Source organism: Centrocercus urophasianus, unplaced genomic scaffold, assembly GCF_019232065.1.
Source record: "Centrocercus urophasianus isolate 14NV4802_14NV808 unplaced genomic scaffold, USGS_Curo_1.0 seq_17, whole genome shotgun sequence".
NCBI lineage: Eukaryota > Metazoa > Chordata > Aves > Galliformes > Phasianidae > Centrocercus > Centrocercus urophasianus.
The window spans coordinates 6,702,127-6,720,137 of NW_024884722.1; the positions used below are offsets into that span (position 1 = coordinate 6,702,127).

Below are 18,011 nucleotides of genomic sequence, written 5' to 3' on the forward strand. Positions count from 1 at the left end.
GAAGGAATATAGGCTGTAATTTTGGTACCTTTTTATACTTTGCTCAAAGATTAAATACCTATTTGAAATACAAAACCTCCTGTGACCATTTGTGGAGTTACAACTGATCCTTCTGCTTTAGGAATATGTTGGTTGAAGTAGAGTATTGCACTGTATTTTGCAACCAAATGAGAAACTCTATTTTCATTTGAGATGATCATACAGTTCTTTGTATAAATTTCTTTATTTAAATCATCTATTTCCCCTCTGGCTCATGTCCCTTGACAATTATCCAGCATGAGCAATCTTCAGAGAATAGTGTGAGGTGTAGCCGATTGTCATGCAATGCAAGTGAAATCTTAAGGTGAACATTAGTCACTCTTTTAGACATGTTAGCTTGAAGTGGAAGCAGTCAATTATAGAGTAGAGGTTTTATGGCTACATTATTACCATCATACTATTAGGTTTTCGGCAGTAGCATTCTGTTTGATCGATCTGTGCCAAGACATTGATGGATAGTTTTGTTCTTCAAATGTCAAATATGTGGAACTTTTGTATTTAATTTATTTACTTGTGCACTATGGTACTGTGAATATTTCTCCTTTCCCCATCGTTTTAGCTTTAGCTGCTAATCATGAGTCATTTTATTTGAAGTTTTAGTGTTGATTTCAATAACATTCTCAGTATTTCTTCCCTGTGTTTTTGGATTTCAGAATAAGATATGTTATTAGATATACATTTAGTTGTACGTGCAAAAGGATCACAGCTGTATCAGGGCCTCAGAGAGCAAGAGTTGCTGCTGATGTAGAAATACACATGCATACACCCTAAGTGCATGCTGTTATTCAACGTGTAGTGAATTTGGATGTTCCAGTCTCAGTGTGTTGTGCTTGTTTTGTGGGTTGAGGAGTTTTCCTCTTTACCATTTCATATCCCTTTCAGGCCACACAATAATTTTAGGACATTGCTAGCCTCAAGATGCATCTTTAATTAAGCTCACAGGCTTTCATCTTGCTACTACTTGTTTAATTAAATGTAGGCATTTGTAAGTATATTCAGAAGAAAAAAAAAACACTCTACTATGAAAACAATAGGTTTATGTGTGAACTTTTTTAGTTTTGATGAGATGATGATGTGTGTAAATGCACTTGGAAACAAACAGCGTATCTGCATAGGCTGCTGTTATTCTCCCATCTCCAACAGAACTGAGAAGAAAATCTGTCTCAGCCTGTTTACGAGGGATACAAGTTCTGAGCACTTGAACTGTCTGCCAGGATTTTTCTCAGTGCTGCTGATTTCATTCCTCAAGGAAAAGAAAGTAGAAAAAATGGGAAATGGAAATTTGCCAAGGTTTTCTGCTCAGTCTAGTTAAGCATCAGTATTTTCAAAGAGAAATAACCATGGTTCGCCCATCCTGAATGGCTTCAGTGACGCTGAGAAGATCAGAGGAACTGCCCTAAACTAAAGCCATGTTTTATGCAAGAAGATTCAGAGAGCTGTAGTCTATGTGTTGTTGCCTAGTGGCTGATGTACTCTGCTATATTCCAGAGGACTGGCATTTAACTACTGCTGTGCAAATATAGTACACTGTCTGTACAATTGCTGTCTCAGCAACGCTGTACTGGCTGTAGGCCAAGAGAAGTGAATGTGATTAATATTGTTAATACGGGTGATTGGTGTTTCACAACCAGACATTGAAGTCAATGCAGTGTGAGTGTCCCAGCAGGAAGGGAGTAGTGATGTGGTCAGTCGCAGTCTGAATTCCTGGCAGTGGTAGCGCTTTTTGCCTGATCAGGAGTGTTAATGCTGAAAAAAAAATACCAATTTTGGTAATTGTTGTAATTTTGGTTATATGCTCTTGCTTCATCCCTTCTCTGAGTTTACCCAGTGCCTCTTGAGCAGCATTACTGGTGCTGGATAGCTGTGATTCCCCACTCCAGATTGGGCTGCAGTACAGTAGTGCCTGTGCATGTGTGTGTATGGAGTGACTCTGAATAAATTAAGCTATTTAAATGTGAATGATGATGTCATTCACCTCAGCCTCAGTCCTCATTCATTAGGAGGTTTTCTCTTTCACTTGTTTTTGCATTACTCCTAGGTACATTTTGCATTCATGCATTTGTAAACAAGTACATTAAATAAAAGCCCATGAATTTTACGTGTATTTTAAGGTAAATATGCAGTCAAGGAGAGTGTAAGCTGATGTCCAGTTTCTGATAGCACATACTCAAATACTTAAGTTGATTTAAATGGGTCTAAAAGACAGGCTGAATTGGGGCATAAAACCTGAATCCAGAATTTATTGAACCTTGATCCAGAGTCTATTGAATAAAATGGAAGTTGAAGCACAGTGTTTTGTGGACTTTGGACCATACTCCATATAACAGGGAGGCTGTAATTCAAAAAAAGAGGCATGATTGCCATGAAGTTAAAGTCATTAAATTTCCTGCTTTTTTTTTTTTTTTTTTTTTTTTTTTTTTTTTCCTTCCCCTCCAGGAAGAACTACACCGTTTACATATGAAAAAATAGAAGCGTTAGAGATGTGTTAAAGATGGTAATGATAAACCTGACTAGCTCAGGGAGAAACCTGAGCAGAGAACTGGGTGAAAATACAGAAGGCAAAACAGAAGGGAGCTGGGTGTCACGCCCCCTATGTGGCGTAAATGGAAGTGAAAGGGACTCAGACAGTAGGGAATGTTGTGGTCTAAATTATTAAATAACATAATGATTTCTAGTTAATAAACCCCCAGTTGCACGTAGGTAAGTGACGTACATCATACACAGCTGCCTTACCTTCACTTTGTACTGCTTTATCTTCTGCACACACAGTAGGATAGTGACCATTATTAACATTATTAAATCTGTAAGTCAGTATCATTTAAGTTACTTATTTCCAAAGTATCCTATTTCCTCTGTTCCATTAAGTGCACCTGCCTCAGTGCACACTTCTCCTTGATCACTGGCTTTTGAAGTATCAGCAATGAGTCTTAAGACCAAGGGAGCAGCAGCTCAGTGGTTGCAGCTTATGTAAGCTTCCTGAAGCTGATCCAGTGACCCCATGAACAGACGAGAGTTACCAGGGCTGCTGTCTTCCCATTGTGCTGCATTTATTTCTATTCAACAGGGTTGCATTGGGACCAACTGGTAGAGAAAAGAGCAGCTGGTGGTGGATTAACGGGATGAGGTTATTGTTTGGTAGATAGGGCAGATAACTACCCCAAATGGTTTTCAGTAGCAACAGGGAAAGGCGGGTGAATCGGTGTCCCCGCAGCTGCTGTGACTTTTGCTTTTCACTGACTCTATTGCTCTCTCTGCTGCCATGATGGCAACCTTTGCCCCACCCCTACTGCTGCTGACTCTAATTGAGCATCTGCCCTGTTTCTGTTACTGCTGCTTTCACCAATAATATTGATGAGATTTTAGTCTCATCTTTTACTTGTCCTAGTGTACTTCTGTCATAATGCAGGGACATACGTGTCTACTGGATAGGAGTTGCAGGAGAGCTTTAGAGTGGGGTAGAGTTTTTTGCTTGTTGTGCCAGAGTCTTTTCCCAACTTTCCACTTTCCAGAGTTTCCTGATTTATCCCATCAGATACTGTTGTCAGATTCAATTCAATCACTTTTTCAGTCTTCTGTCCTCTCCTGTTTTTCTTTTCAAAAGAATAATATTGTAGAATAAGCAGGATTATTTTTCTCCTAAGGTTTTATATACTTTGACTCCTTTTTTTTTAGGTTATAGCCATCAGGAGCAAGCTGCTGTCATAGATAAGCTAATATATACTCCTGCAGTAGACAGTCAATGCGTGTAAACCATCCCTACCTACGCTGGTATTGCTTGAGGCTGGAGTAAGTTATGCTTCAGCAACCCTTGAATTAACAGGTTTTGTCTGTCTGTAGCAATCTCCTGAGTACAACTAGTAGTGGTAACTCTTGTGAATGGGATTTATTAGTAATTTCCATTTTATATCAAATCCAGGGATAAAGCAGAATAAATTTAGATACCTAGAAAACATGATTTATAAAGGAAGAATGAATAGTATGTCAAAAAAGTGCTTAAAAGAGTGAAGCAAAGGGAGGGTGACAGCCTTCAAGAAATTAAAAGCCATTGCTAAGAGAGTAGAAGTAAAGTTGAGAAAGAAATAGTGGGATTGGGTTGCAAGAAGTGATAGGTTGATTAGATATCAGAAAAAAAGTTTAATGGGAAGTACTGGATAGCTATTTATAGAGGCTGTGCAGTTGCTGAAAAACAGGTTAGACCATAGATTAAGTGAATAGTTGAGGTAGCAAGAGACTTTTGAACGTCATCCCAATCCTACTCCAGTTTCCATTTTCTGTGGAGTTCTTCTGTTCAAAGTATATTTTTCCAATTTAACTGTTAGGATAATGTGGGAGATTGTAAGGAAAGACATGCTGAAGTCAATAAGAATTGACACTGTCCATTGAACCAGTCATATAAACGTAGAAGACAGTCAGGCTTGATTTGTCTTTGGTAAATCTATGCTGACTGTTCTTAATCACCTTTCTTTCATGTGTCTTGAAGGAGGGCTTGTTCCTTAGTCATTCTCATAACTGAAATTAGGCTGATAAACCTGATAATTCTTGTATCTACGTGTTTGCCCTTGAATATATTTATGACATTAGCTTCTCTTTTAGGAGGAAGTTTTTCACTCAGAGGGTGGTGAAGCACTGGAGCAATTTGCCCAAGGAGGCTGTGGATGCCCCATCCCTGGAGGCATTCAAGGCCAGGCTGGATGTGGCTCTGAGCAGCCTGGTCTGCTGGTTGGTGACCCTGCACATAGCAGGGGGGTGAAACTAGATGATCATTGTGGTCCTTTTCAACCCAGGCCATTCTATGATTCTATGACACTTTTGATTGCCAAGAGATGTGAGAAGGAGTTCAGCTTCATGGTGACATTGGCCAGGCCTTTCAGCACTTCAGTATGCATCCATTCCAGTCCTATGGATTTGGTTATGGTTAAGAAAGAATCAGTCAGGATTTATACATTTGTAGTTCAAATTGAAGGATTTTTCAGTCCTCTTCCCGTTGCACCAAACAGCATTCATAATCCCATCTCTGACCATTTGGCTCACCTACTGCTCTTTTCATGTTGAGATAGCATGGTTTTGTGTGTATTTTTTTTTATGTATTCACATTGCCTATTTTAAGAGCTTTATTGCTTTTATGAAGAAAACAAAACTGAAATATACAGCTTTATTAACAAGATAATTCTTGGCATGTGGTGGAACACTAAAAAAAGGTGTTGGAGAATTTAAAAATATTGGGCCTCACAACCAACTGTATGCTTACGTTTTACGGCATATTTAATGGATAAAATTGAAATAGGGCAAGCTATAGGAAAGACATATTCAGGAGCTTAGTATTTTGTATGGTCAGTGTATAGTTATGTTACTGAAATGATATGTCTAAAAATTCCTGTCACTAATTTGAAATCCAGTTTTAAAGTTTTTTTCTGAAAAATGTTTGGAAGTTTGGCTTGGGCCTTTGTGGAGATTCGTTTCCTTTTAGTAGCTTTTCTTCTTCTATCAGACATATCTTTCCCATCACGTTGAGCTTAGAAATCATTAAAAAAAAGCCTTAAGTTAGACAAAAAATTTGCATTTTTTCTCATACTTACTAATAAATGTATATGTAAATTTCTTCTGAAATGAGACGTGAAACCAAATAGCATTGAAGCATTTTGTATTCATATAAAGGAGTATCTATAAATGTGTCTGTCTGCATATACATATGAAAGATCTAGGCTATCTTTATGTAAGTATACAGTGGGCTTCCAGTGTGTATAATTGTAGGACTCTGATTTGGTGCACCAGTATATAGAACACAAGACCTCATGGTGATTTTATCTTCAACAACAGGTAGAAAAAAATATTTTATTTGGGGCCAAAAACCTTTCCTCATCTGAAATCTGCTATTATTTCAAGGTTCTGTGTTACAGCTGAAGGCATATCTGGCCCCTTCTTTTCAGTAGCTGGCAATACTTCAGGAAAAAAGCAGTTGTTAGTGAGCAGAGAGAGGATTTTGGAATTTCCTGCACTCCTGCTGTGTGGATTCAAATGCTAAGTTTAAATAATGGATGAACCTAAGATTATTATAATTGATCATTGTATGATTTATATGGAGTAATTATAACTAGGTTGAGAAAGAATTTTCAAAAGCTAGTTTCCTGGTAGCCAGAGCCATTAAATAACAGTGTGCTGCCAAAACAAAAATTAGGTGGGAACGTAGCCATGGAGTTCAGAATGTCTATCCTCCATCTGATTTATAACTCCCCCTATGATGACAATATCAGTGGTATTTTCTTATTAGGAGCAGTAAGAGCTGTTCAAATTGTTTTGCTTTCTAAACAGAGCTTTGCATTGTTTTAAGCTTGATCAAGCGTGGTAACTAGAAAACTGCAAAAATCCAATATATAACAAAACTAAAAGGTGTGAGAGGTTGAAAAGGTTAATTAAAAGTCTAATGATGGCACTTACTGAGACAGTCCAATTAATCACTTTATTCCAGCAGTCATGTGATACAGAAACCATTGCTGCAGATAACTGACTACTAGTCTGTGCATATGCTATGTTCATTCAAATCTGTTGGGTTTTGGTTTTTTTTTGTCCAAAAGGAGTGTTAGCTTTTGATTTTATTTATCTCAACGTGGTTTTTAAATAGTAGCTAATGTTTACCCCTTAATCCTCACATAATACTGTTCATCTGCACTCACACTGAACAGTAAGGAAGCATTGCCCCCTTGGTACTTGTAGCCTTACAGCCCCGGGGGGGTTGCTCACAGCTTAATGGGATTGTAGGTATAGAAGAAACAAAGCACTGGAAATACATCATTATGTAATATGATCTCTCTGAAACAGTGTATATGACCAACAAAGTGAACTCTCAAGTGTCAACAAGCACATTTAAATGTAATTTTTACCACTTCAACTGGAAAAAGACAAAAAGAACCTTCAAGGATCAATTACAAGGGTCGTAACCTTGTATTATCTGATTTGCTGTAATATTCACACAAGCTTTATTGGAATGGAACATAAATTTGAAAAATAGTGAGATTAGAAAGGATTGCAGTGCTAGAGCAAAGAGCTAGAAGCTTTCTCCTGGCTTATTTTGCTAGGGCAGCACTTTAGAGGGAGCCCATTATAAGCAGGAGAATAGTAGTTATGTTAACACGGTAATTAATCAAGTCCGAGGAAAAGAGGAAACAAGTTGTGAATTCAATTCTGCAGTAATAAAAAGAAATGCTGAAAGTTACCCTGTAAATTGGCATGACTTTGGTAAACAGTCCCTCACTGTGTCTTGAGAACTGCACACAGTAAATCACTTCTCATGGCAACCGTGTAGGTTTGAATATTTTCACAGTTTTATGCTGTATTTCTGCAAGTGCGAGTTCCTTCCAATTCTGTTAACTTACTATTAAGCTAATAATAAACTACTGAACGGTATAACATGAGAGCATTTGCAGTAACACAGTTCCACTGTGAATGTTTCAAAGGGAAATTAATTAGAAGAACTCAGCTGAAACCGTGGCGATAGCTTTCCTCATCACAAAACCAGCCTCTGACTCGACACAGAGCATGAATTGTATATGGAATGACTGCAGATCTCTGCTCCACAAAAGAAGTATATCCTGTATATGGCCCCAGTCACGTGTAATCTATCCTTAGTGATAGTGCAGTGCAGGTACATTAAGAAGACCTTTACACTCTACAACTCTTAATGTAGAACTGAAGTCCTTGGTGCAGTAATGTAAGAAACAGTGTCTGGATCTGTTTCCAGCAGCCTCTGTTCAGCAGCCTGTGATTTTGTTCATGCATTTCTGCTTTCTACATGAGATGCTTTGGACAGAAGTAAAAGTAGCATTAAAGAACAAAATTCTTGAAACTTAGATTATTGAAAATTCAGAATAACTCCACTGAATAAAATTGATTTAAGTATGCTGGCGTGAGTATGATGCAAAGATGCCATCCACATGAAAAAAATAGGAATCCTGGCATAACCTTTCACGCATTTGTAGCAGAAAGAAAAGGTGATAGATGAGGATGTTTGTGTGAGTGAAGACAGAATTTAAGCAGGCAACCACAATGTTATTCATGCTGAGGAGCAGGATTTTCCTCTCCCTCACAGCTCTCCTGGAACAAAATCTTGAATCAGTTCTTTATAGGCTTTCAGGACTTTCCTCTTTCATTAACTGTAGGTTGGAGTAAATGTACCTCTGCTAACCATTTGCGCTTTAGCCAGGAATTATCTGCTTCTTTCCAGAGAAGACAAGTACCAAAGGAGCTCTTCAGTCATTATTTCCCCTCCGTTTCGCCAGCACATATCTGGCATAGGAGCTTTCTTTTGCGATCTTTATCATTGCACCAGGAAATGATCAACTAAAGGATCTAACTCTAAATAGACAAGAGTCCTGCTAGGTGTTAGAGCCCAGATCCACTGGTGAACTGGGACGATACAGAACAGCACACACAGCATGTGGCCCTTTTAGAATTAAATATCCAGGAATGGGCCAAGACATGGGTTTATGCATGCAAAAGTCAGGAGTCCCTGCTTCTGGGTGGTTGCTAACATTTCTGGTACAATGCACAGAATCCTGTCCCTAGAGTCTTAAAGGTCAGATTGGATGGGACCCAGGGCAGCCTGGTCTAGTATTAAATGGGGAGGTTGCTGGCCCTGCATGTAGCAGGGGGTTGGAGATTCATGATTCTTGAGGTCCTTTCCAACCCGGGCTGTTCTGTGATTCTGTGATCCTTGAAAAGTTAACAGGATATTTTGTATAAAACAACATCAACAACAACAAAATTGCACAGTAAATGTCTAGATAGACAACAGGAAATACAGAAACTGTGATGTGTTGGAAGTCCTTGGAGCTGGATTTGGAGCCTCGGGCAGCAGGTGCATCCATCTGTGCAGCAAGCAGTGTCTGCTCTTGGGAGCAGGCAGCTTACTGGGGGAACTGAACAGGACTCAGTCTGCTTTAACAGGGCACCTAGCAGAAGATGTCAGGGTGCTTTATTCATTGAGGCAGTGATCAGAGCAGTCTTTGAGGAAGCAGGAGGCCTGTGCTCTGTAGATTTTCACAGAGCCTTGGAGGAGAACCTGTGGGCTAGAAAGAGGATGAATTGTGCTATAGAAAGGATTACTTTGTCTTTTTAAGGGATTAGATGAAAAGAATATAAGCAGGATCACATCTCTACAGCCTTGCAATTAAGGCAGTCATCTTCAGGGAGGGAGTCTGGGTTTCCAGTCATTGTATTTGTAAGAGAAGTAACTCTTGTGGGCACTGGCCAGAGCCAGCAATCTGTCTCCCAAGGAGAGGTCTTCCTCTGAGGCTGAAGCATCATGCTGTCTCTGGTGTTAGCAGAATGCACTGTTTCCTGTGCACCTTTCTGAGAATACCCCAAAGTTAGGTGGTTTGAAAATATTTATGGGAAATGAGAAGAGTGGTTCTGATTATCTACGTGACGGATGGCAAGGTCTGCCAGATCCCGACTTATGATGCACCAGTGAACTCTCATAAAAACAAAGTCTGGGTCTTTCTGAAGAAAGACTTTAGGCACAGCAGTTGTCCAGTGGCATGGTAGCTGAGTGATGAACACTTTGTGTTTTGATTCCCTCTAAGCTATGTTAATGCTCATGATCTCTGCAGGGGTTTGATTTGGGATTAGAAATAATTTGTCCATGAAAAGGACAGTTTATTTGAATCTAGAGAGACACAGATAACAATATTGCCAATGTTTTGCTTATTTGTTTAATCTGCTTTTGTTACAAAGCCCAGGTGCTTTGGTGAACCCCATAGCAGTGCTCCCATTAAATTGGGATCATGGTTCTCCTCCATATCCAGGTCAGGTTTTGGTTCCTCTGGGTGACATTCTGCATCTGCTTTAGAGTGGACCCATACCCATATGGTCACCTCTATCCCTTTGCAATTTTGTCTTCCATCACATTAACTTTTACTTCTCTCTTTACAGCACTCCCTTCTCTAAATATCCCAGAAAGCCTACTAATACTAATTACTTGCAAATAGTAATTGTAATTTTAAAAGCAACCTCAGTAAATAGCTTTTTATGTACTGTAAGAAAATTGAAAGCTATATCTATTCTGCTGTTTAATATGAATGCTGTAGAACAAGTAATAGTCTTCCATCTTACCATGTAACGGGGACATGAATAAGCTCCCAGTATCCTCTGAGAATCCCTTTGTGTGCAGTGTACCATGGGGTTGAGGAGAGAGCCAAAGGCTTAGTAGGTGCAGAACTGAAATAGAAATGGAAATGCAGGAGAGATGAAAGATCTTGAAAGAGAGCAAATCATAAGGAAGATCAGACAGGGCAGAGGAAGCCCTCTTTAAAAGTTTAGGAACATCTCTGGTTAAAAGCATGTGGCTTTTTTCTGTTGTTTTATACAGGTCTGCATGATGGCTTGAGTTCAGAACTGCTGCAGTCATAGAAATGATGCTCCAGGGTAGGAAGTTTCAGGAGGCAAGAAATGTTGAAGTGGTTGCAGCTTGTACTATAATGCAGGGCCCATCATTAAAATATATCAGAAAACATCTCACCTTGTATGTGAATTTTCAAGGCACAGTTGGCTGGGAAATGGTGGTCCACATGGGTGTAAGTTAGGATTTCTCAGCCCCTTGTTGCTGCCCCAGAGCTTCTGCGCTCGTTATACAGCAAGCTCTCACATAGGAGGACTGTTTGGGCATCCTTACTCATTGTTTGTGGGCGGCTGCTTTCCCACCCAAGCTCCTGGCTCTGGCTGTTGTGCTGTGACTCCTCCTTGCACTGCAGCAGGCTGGTGCCCTGAGCTGCTATTGCTAATGGCTCTGGTGATTTCTGAGATGAGCATTGCTGGCTGCATGTGCAGAAAAGTGCCTCACGCACACCCACGTGGCACAAGGCATCACTTACAAGGCTGGAAGTGGCTTACCTGAGAGTCTGCAGAGATTTGGCAGGAGCTGAGAGCTGCGTGATTTGGCACAGATTTCCACAAAGGCAAAGCTGACCTGGGAGGGAGAAAACTCTTGGTGGGGAAATGCAGCAGGCAGGAAGCTTCGCTTGTCCCAGGTTGTGGTCTGACTGCCTTCCATCCTTACCCAAATGCCCCAGGAGAGGAGGAACTGAAAAAAAGATCTTACACAGAATTTTCCCGAGGGACACTGGCAGGAAAAGAAGCTCTGGATTAGATCCATTAGCTCCTAACTTAGTCAGAACCTGGTGAGAGCCAAACTTCTGCCTGTCTTAATAATTTAAGCTTTTCAGAACAGAAGCTGGGTGAAATTTTGACTTTATATATTACTGCTGTGTAAGTAATCCTCAGCAACATTCTCAATCCTGTTAACTGTTTGTAGCTACCACAGGATTTAAGAATAATCACACTGTACTTCTTCAATAAAAATAAAGCAGAAAAATGTGTTCTGGATGGTAAGTTGTGTTAAAACATGATTTAAAAGCTTGGGAGAAGCTGGCACTAATGAGAAGTTTAGACAGTCTCATTTAATTCAAGTGCAGTTGGTGTAGATTTCTTATGTGCTTTGCATTAGTCTTGGTTATAAAAGATAGAAATAAACTGTATAATGTGATGATAAATACACCACAAACAATAGCTGGAGACATATGGATCAAAATAGAGGAAGCAAGTGGCAAGTTATGGCCAAGGGTAGTTAAAAACAAACAAAAAACAGAGAACATGATCAATGCTCAGAGTTCACACGGGAATGGAATTCTTGGGTATAAGTTATATGAAAGATATGACTGAGCGCTGCTGTTCTGTCTGAACACTTTGCCAGTAATTCAGCTTTCCTGCAAGGTAACATTCACTGCTGTTGGTGCTTTCAGTGAATTTGGCTTATGCTCTATTTTTCTGAATGCTTCATTAACCTGTCCTTTCTGATTTCTGAGGTATTCATATTCACAGCACTTTTAAATTTTGTAGCAGCATTTGCTACTTAGTTCAACCTTTATTGGGAAATGTGTATATGATTATTAGTAATAAGTGCTTTATTACATCTTGTTGTTTTTTTTTTTCTTTTTTTGTAAATAATGCTTTATAGTGTATCGCACGGTAAGTTGATGTCTGTTTGCATTGATATGCACCATCTAGAGCTCTTCCACAGAATCTGATTTTAAAGAGTGGAATTCAGTGGTTTGACTCCCAGGCACAAACAACCATGTAATTACTCTGCAATCACACAGTAATTAGCGTGTACTATTCATATATTGCATAATTATATGCCCTGCAGATTACATAGTAATTATATTTGTACCAAACATATAATTCTATATACTGTATCACAGGAAAGAAACTTGGAGAGTTCATGGTTAATATTATAGTTATAAGTTAATAGAATGCAATTATATAAAAAATCTTACAATCTTATCGGAGGGTTGCATTTGGATATCCCATCTCTTCTGCATCTGGTTTAACTTAAACTGGTAGACACTACTATAAGAAATTCTTGGCTGTTAATTTATAGTCAAATGTAGTATGTTTATAATGTAATGTGTGGAGATAAGCAGAAACGTACAGCTGCTTGTGCAGGAAGCTGGGTGTGGGAAGGATTGGTGAGAATATTAAATACTTAAATGACAAATGTATGAACACACTGAATGTAGTTAGAACGTGTTGTTAGAGTGAAAAACAAATGTTATGGATTTTCCTTAAGTGTTGGGTTGTTTCTGGCTGGCTGAGATGCATGGGATGGTAGCAGGTAATTTATACACATAGTGGCATCCATGGCCATAATCTCAGGCACCACTGGTTCAAGGGAATGCAGCAGCTCTGTGCACTGTGGGACAGCAGCTTAGCTGTCCCATCCTTCTGGCCATGAGGAAAGAGGAGAAATTGGTGTCCTGGTCCAGGAATGGGGCAGAATGGTGGGAGAATGGAGAGGAATGGCATTGAGTTGTACCTTTGGCCATTCCTCCTAAAAGATTGATGCAATGTTTTTGATATTTTGTTCAGCTTGCAAATTCTGTAGCAGGGGAAAATTGATGCATCTTCTTGGTTCTGTGGCATTGGCATTCCCATTATCCAAAGCAACATTATGGTTATTCTTAATTGAATTTTGCGCTCTAATGCCAGTTGCCTTCGTTTTCAAGCAAAGCATATGTTGGATTTTAATATGTGGATAATGTATTACAAAATTAAATGTGTAATTATAATCTTTTATCTGAGTTTAATTTATTTTTCTCTAACTTATAGTGTGTGCATGTGCATGCATGTGTACAAGGGAAAGTGAATCCTGGTATTAAAATGTTTCTTTCACTGTGACTTGTTAATTCTGTGTCAGATTTAAAACTCACAGCTTCATAAAACTCAGTGTTCAGGTGGCATCTACAGATCTCATGAAAGTCTCTTGGTCAGAGCCCAGAGCTCACAGGCTTGGTGGGTTGCCTCGGAGTCCCTGGAATAGTGAGGCTCCACTGCTTGCATTGTGCTTGTGCTGCTGTCTGTGTTGGCTACTTTTATACCTCAGAAACTGTGGTAGCAGGCATGTGGCTTTTACATTCTGCAGAGTACATAAATTACATTTAAATGTTGTTTCTTGATGTAGACACAGAATATCAGTTATACTGTTGAAGGAAAAAAAATAAGAGAGTAACGTTTTTCCAAACCCAGGCTTAAGAGTCCTGCTGAGTTCTTGTGCAATGGGCCACATGTATCCCTCCCAGTTTACCAGTATAATGGCATTTAAGTGAGGACAGGTCTTACCCAATTTCCATCCTGCATGTCAGCTGCAAAGAAGATGAAGTGCAGCCTCCTGGTGTAGTCGATCTCTCGCTAAGCCATCACCATTTGATGGTTGGACTGGATGAACCTAGTGTCTTTTCCAATTTCAGCGATTCTATGATTCTGCCCTTAGAAACATAAGCAATGGTCACAGGTTCTGGCACTGCACGTTTTGCATGTATCAAATATATAATCAGGATCTCGTTAACACAGTGAAATAAACACAAGCGTCAAAACACAATATGAATGTGACACGTTTCTTACTGCTGTTGTGTTGTTTTTTCTAGTGGAGCCAGTACTTTCAAAGGGGAACAACTGCTTGGATGCAGCAAAAGCTTGTAACCTAAATGATACCTGCAAGAGGTTCAGATCTGCTTACATAACCCCCTGCACCAGCAGCACGTCTAATGAAATCTGTAACAAGCGGAAGTGTCATAAGGCCCTCCGGCTATTTTTTGACAAAGTTCCCCCAAAGCACAGCTACGGGATGCTCTTCTGCTCCTGTCGAGACGTAGCCTGTACAGAAAGGAGGCGGCAGACTATTGTTCCTGTGTGTTCATATGAGGACAGGGAGAAACCAAACTGCCTGAATTTACAAGAATCCTGCAAGAAGAATTACATCTGCAGGTAAGATAGCACATGGCAGGGGAGTGATTAATGAGGTGCCAGAGAGAACTTTTTGGTACTGCTGGATTTGCCAGGAGTAAGGGTTAGAATGTCCACTAGGCAATAGGAGTTGGGGAAAGCAGCAAAAGTCTCTGACATCCTTAACAGAGTAACAAAAGCCTGCATCTGGTTACCGTGTGTGCCTTCTTCAAACTGCTCACAGCTATTCCCTCTCGTTATGGAAGAATCGTTAAATGCTTGGTTTAATTTTCACAGATTTCTGTTGGAGACATTTTAATTAATTAGGTGTCTCTATGAAATGATATCTCAAAGTTATTTTTATGTCCCATTAGCGGCCAGGTGGAAATAGAATTATTCATTATAATGGGATTTATTGTCATTGTTACCTAGCCTGTAAGCTTGAGTAACAGTGGATGCAAGCCACATGGTGGACTTTGTGTGTGGTCAGAACACACAGTTTCCATGCAGGCTTTTGCTTCATAGGAAGAAAAGGGGACTGCATCCCACTGTCTTTTCATTGCTATTTTAGGCTTGGAATTGTTTTCTCTGCCCTCTTCTGGCAAAAAGGCTGGGCTGATGTAACTGGAGGGTCATTGATTTAGTGTCCCGATCCCCAGTCTCTTCCCTTGGTGAGCTCAGCACAGAGTGTTGCTTTGCACGACAAACTGGCTCCTTCCGCTGTCAGCAACTTCTCTACAGGTTATCGCATGGTGCTTGCTCAGTGGCATACGGATCCTCCTCTGCCCTTAGGAAATGCTTTACTCCTGCTTAGCATTGTGTATGTTTATATGAGAATGCTGTTCCAATGCTGTGTTTATGAAGTCGTGCCCAAGAATCTTAGTCGTTTCTAATGTGTGCATTCTTTGTACGTAGTTCACCAAAGCCTTCAAATTAGCAAGTGAGGAAATAAATACTATTGTAAAATGTCAAGGACACCAAAGATATGTGCATATATGCCTTAAATAAGTACTTTTATGTGTCTGATAAAATATTTACTTTGTTGTTTACGTATGAGCCCTCCTCCAGTGATCCTAAACCCGTGACCTGAGCACCACATGTGCCTGAGGTTCTGGCAGCGGAGGAGCAACAGAGCTCTGCTCTGCCCTATGGCTCAGGGATGGCAGGTGCCACTGCTGTGCTGACAGACTGGAGCAGCTTTATATTGGGGCAGGATTTTCACTGCAGCCCAGTGAGGCACATTCAACACCTTGATGGCTATTGCAGTTTGTGAGAGCTGGATGCTGGTTCTGGAGTCAGAACCACTTGTTTTCCATTTCCATGTTGTGTCATCAGTCTTTTTGTTTGCATAAATTGTTAGACCTAGATTGTCTTACTTAACACAGGCCCTGTTAAATAGAAGAGTTACAGCATCTTTGCTGTGCTTCCTGCCAAAATTCCAGTGTTATGGTACTAATGAGATGGGGAGAGGGCTTTATTGGGAAACTTTTTCCTGTTTTTCAGGCTGTGCTCAGAAATTGCTTAGTTAAATGAATGCCATTACTTCTCTTATGACTGTGTTTTTCTTTGGTCAGCTTTAATCTAATGTTTTATCAGCAGCAAAGTTTTTAATAGCATTTTGTTTAATCTGACTTCATGAGCCTGGTGTCGTGCTTTCTCCATTTCATCTGCAGAAAAAACCTTGGTAAAATGTCTGCTCCTGTTGCCCAGAGTTGCAGCCGATGCTGGGCTGGAAATGGATTTCTTTAGATTTTCTTCCTGTTGCTGCTTTTCTTTAAACTGCCAAATTAAAATGTTTGGACTCGTGGGCGGGCAAACTTTGTGGGTCTGGGGCAGGGTCAGCAAAAAACAGCACTTGGTCCCGCACTTGGGGTGCAGCAAATGTTGCAGGATGCTGGCAGTCATCCCCTATTAATGCCTCGTGGGCTGTTTGAACTGCTAGCAAGGTTAGTTCCTTTCCTCTCTCCTGTCCAGGAAAGGGGAAATCAGCAGTAGAGTTATTCCATTTCATCCAAAACACAGTGAAAGGCATTTTCTTAGAATTGTTGTGCACTTAGAAGGAGGTGGTGTGGTTTGTTCCCAGTGATTTACAGGAAAACAGCGGCTTGGGCAGGAGAGGAAAGAAAGGGAAGTAGAGATGACATCCCCTCCTTGCTATTGAAAGTTTTGGCATTGATAAATATCAGTCTGCATAGTAATTCCAGACATGTTTAGAATAATTAAAAGCAGTAGTCACAAGACATATAATTCTACCTCCGTTAACTTCTTGTTCATTTTGAAATCAGAAGGAGTATCTAAATGAGAGAATAATTTGAGGCTGTGTTCTAACTACTGTGAAATCAAGTCATTTAGAAACTTATTTGTGTGCCTGTTACATGTACTGGAGCTTCTTCATAATGCCAAGTAAGACAAGGGGGGCATATTCTGAAGCATTTCTGAAAGTACTCTCATGAGTGTTTTGCAAATGCTGGTCATTCAGAAATGAGAGCTCTGAATCTGTCCATATTACTTATAAAATATACTTGGGCCCATGCAAATATGTATTTCAACATTCAGTTTGGGATGCTTTTCAGAGCTTTGTTTTGGATGTACAGAATCACAGGGGTTGGAATGGACCTTGGGGATCATCCAATCCAACATGCTAAAGCATCGTTCCCTAGAGCAGGTTACACAGGAAAGCATCCAGGTCGATTTTGAATATCTTCAGAAAAGGAGACTCCACAACTGCTCTGTACAGCCTGTTCCAGTGCTATCACCCTCAAAGTAAAGAATTTTTTCCTCATGTTCATATGGAACATCCTGTGTCCCAGTGTGTCTCTGCTGCATCTTGTCCTGCTGCTGGGCACTCACTGGAAACTCCTGGCCACTCCACTTCACTTCCACCCTTTAGTTATTGATAAGCATTGATAAGATCCTCTCTCAGTCTTCTCCGGGCTGAACAACCGCAGGTCTCTCAGCCTTTCCTCATAAGGGAGATGCTTCAGGCCCTTTGTCATCTTTGTGGCACTCCACTGGATTCTCTCTAGAAGTTCTCTGTCTTTCTTGAACTGAGGAGCCCAGAACTGCACACCGTAAATATCACTGAATCATGTCACTGGATCATAATCTCACTGAATCTGCTTTTGAAACAGAATTAAAACGAGTGAAGCAATTCAGCCAAACTGCGGCTACCACACATTTATTCTTTTGTTTTCTATTCATTCATCATCTGTTATATAATGTGAACTCTTAATCGAGGGGAAAAAAAGGGACCAGAAAAGTCAGGAAATGCAAATAAGTTCTGACTTACATAAATAGTTCTGATTTTTCAACTTCATCAAAATACTGAATGGTTCATTTTCATTATCATTCTTATGCTTGCTTCTCCTCATTTCCAAGTCCATATCCCACTCTAAAGTGGATTTGAGGCTTTCAGGCACACCTTTCATGTATACCTGTCAATTCTAACTGTAAAGAAAGAAAAAACAACTGAAAGAAAAAAACAGAAAGAAGCCATTAGAATTCATTTTATTATGAATATAAACAAAACTTGTAAGGAAAGTCATTTAACTGTCAAAAACTTTCCCCAGTTGTCCTGGAAAAGCTCAAACCCCTGAGAAACTTCCTATTTCGAGTGCTTCAGCCACCAGTTAAATTCCATAAAGTGGACTGGCATGTTTTAGAAATATCATTCTATTGTGAAAACAGAACAGCGTGTTTCA

General features: G+C 39.9%; 1 protein-coding gene across 1 annotated transcript in view; it reads left to right on the forward strand.

Moving 5' to 3' along the window:
- GFRA1 (GDNF family receptor alpha 1) overlaps window positions 1–18,011 on the forward strand; it is a 142,329-nt gene that overhangs the window by 71,391 nt on the left and 52,927 nt on the right. Inside the window, exon 4 of the mRNA XM_042818718.1 lies at window positions 14,013–14,352. Within this exon, the coding sequence (XP_042674652.1) occupies window positions 14,013–14,352 (340 nt within the window). The remainder of the gene's footprint in view (window positions 1–14,012; window positions 14,353–18,011) is intronic.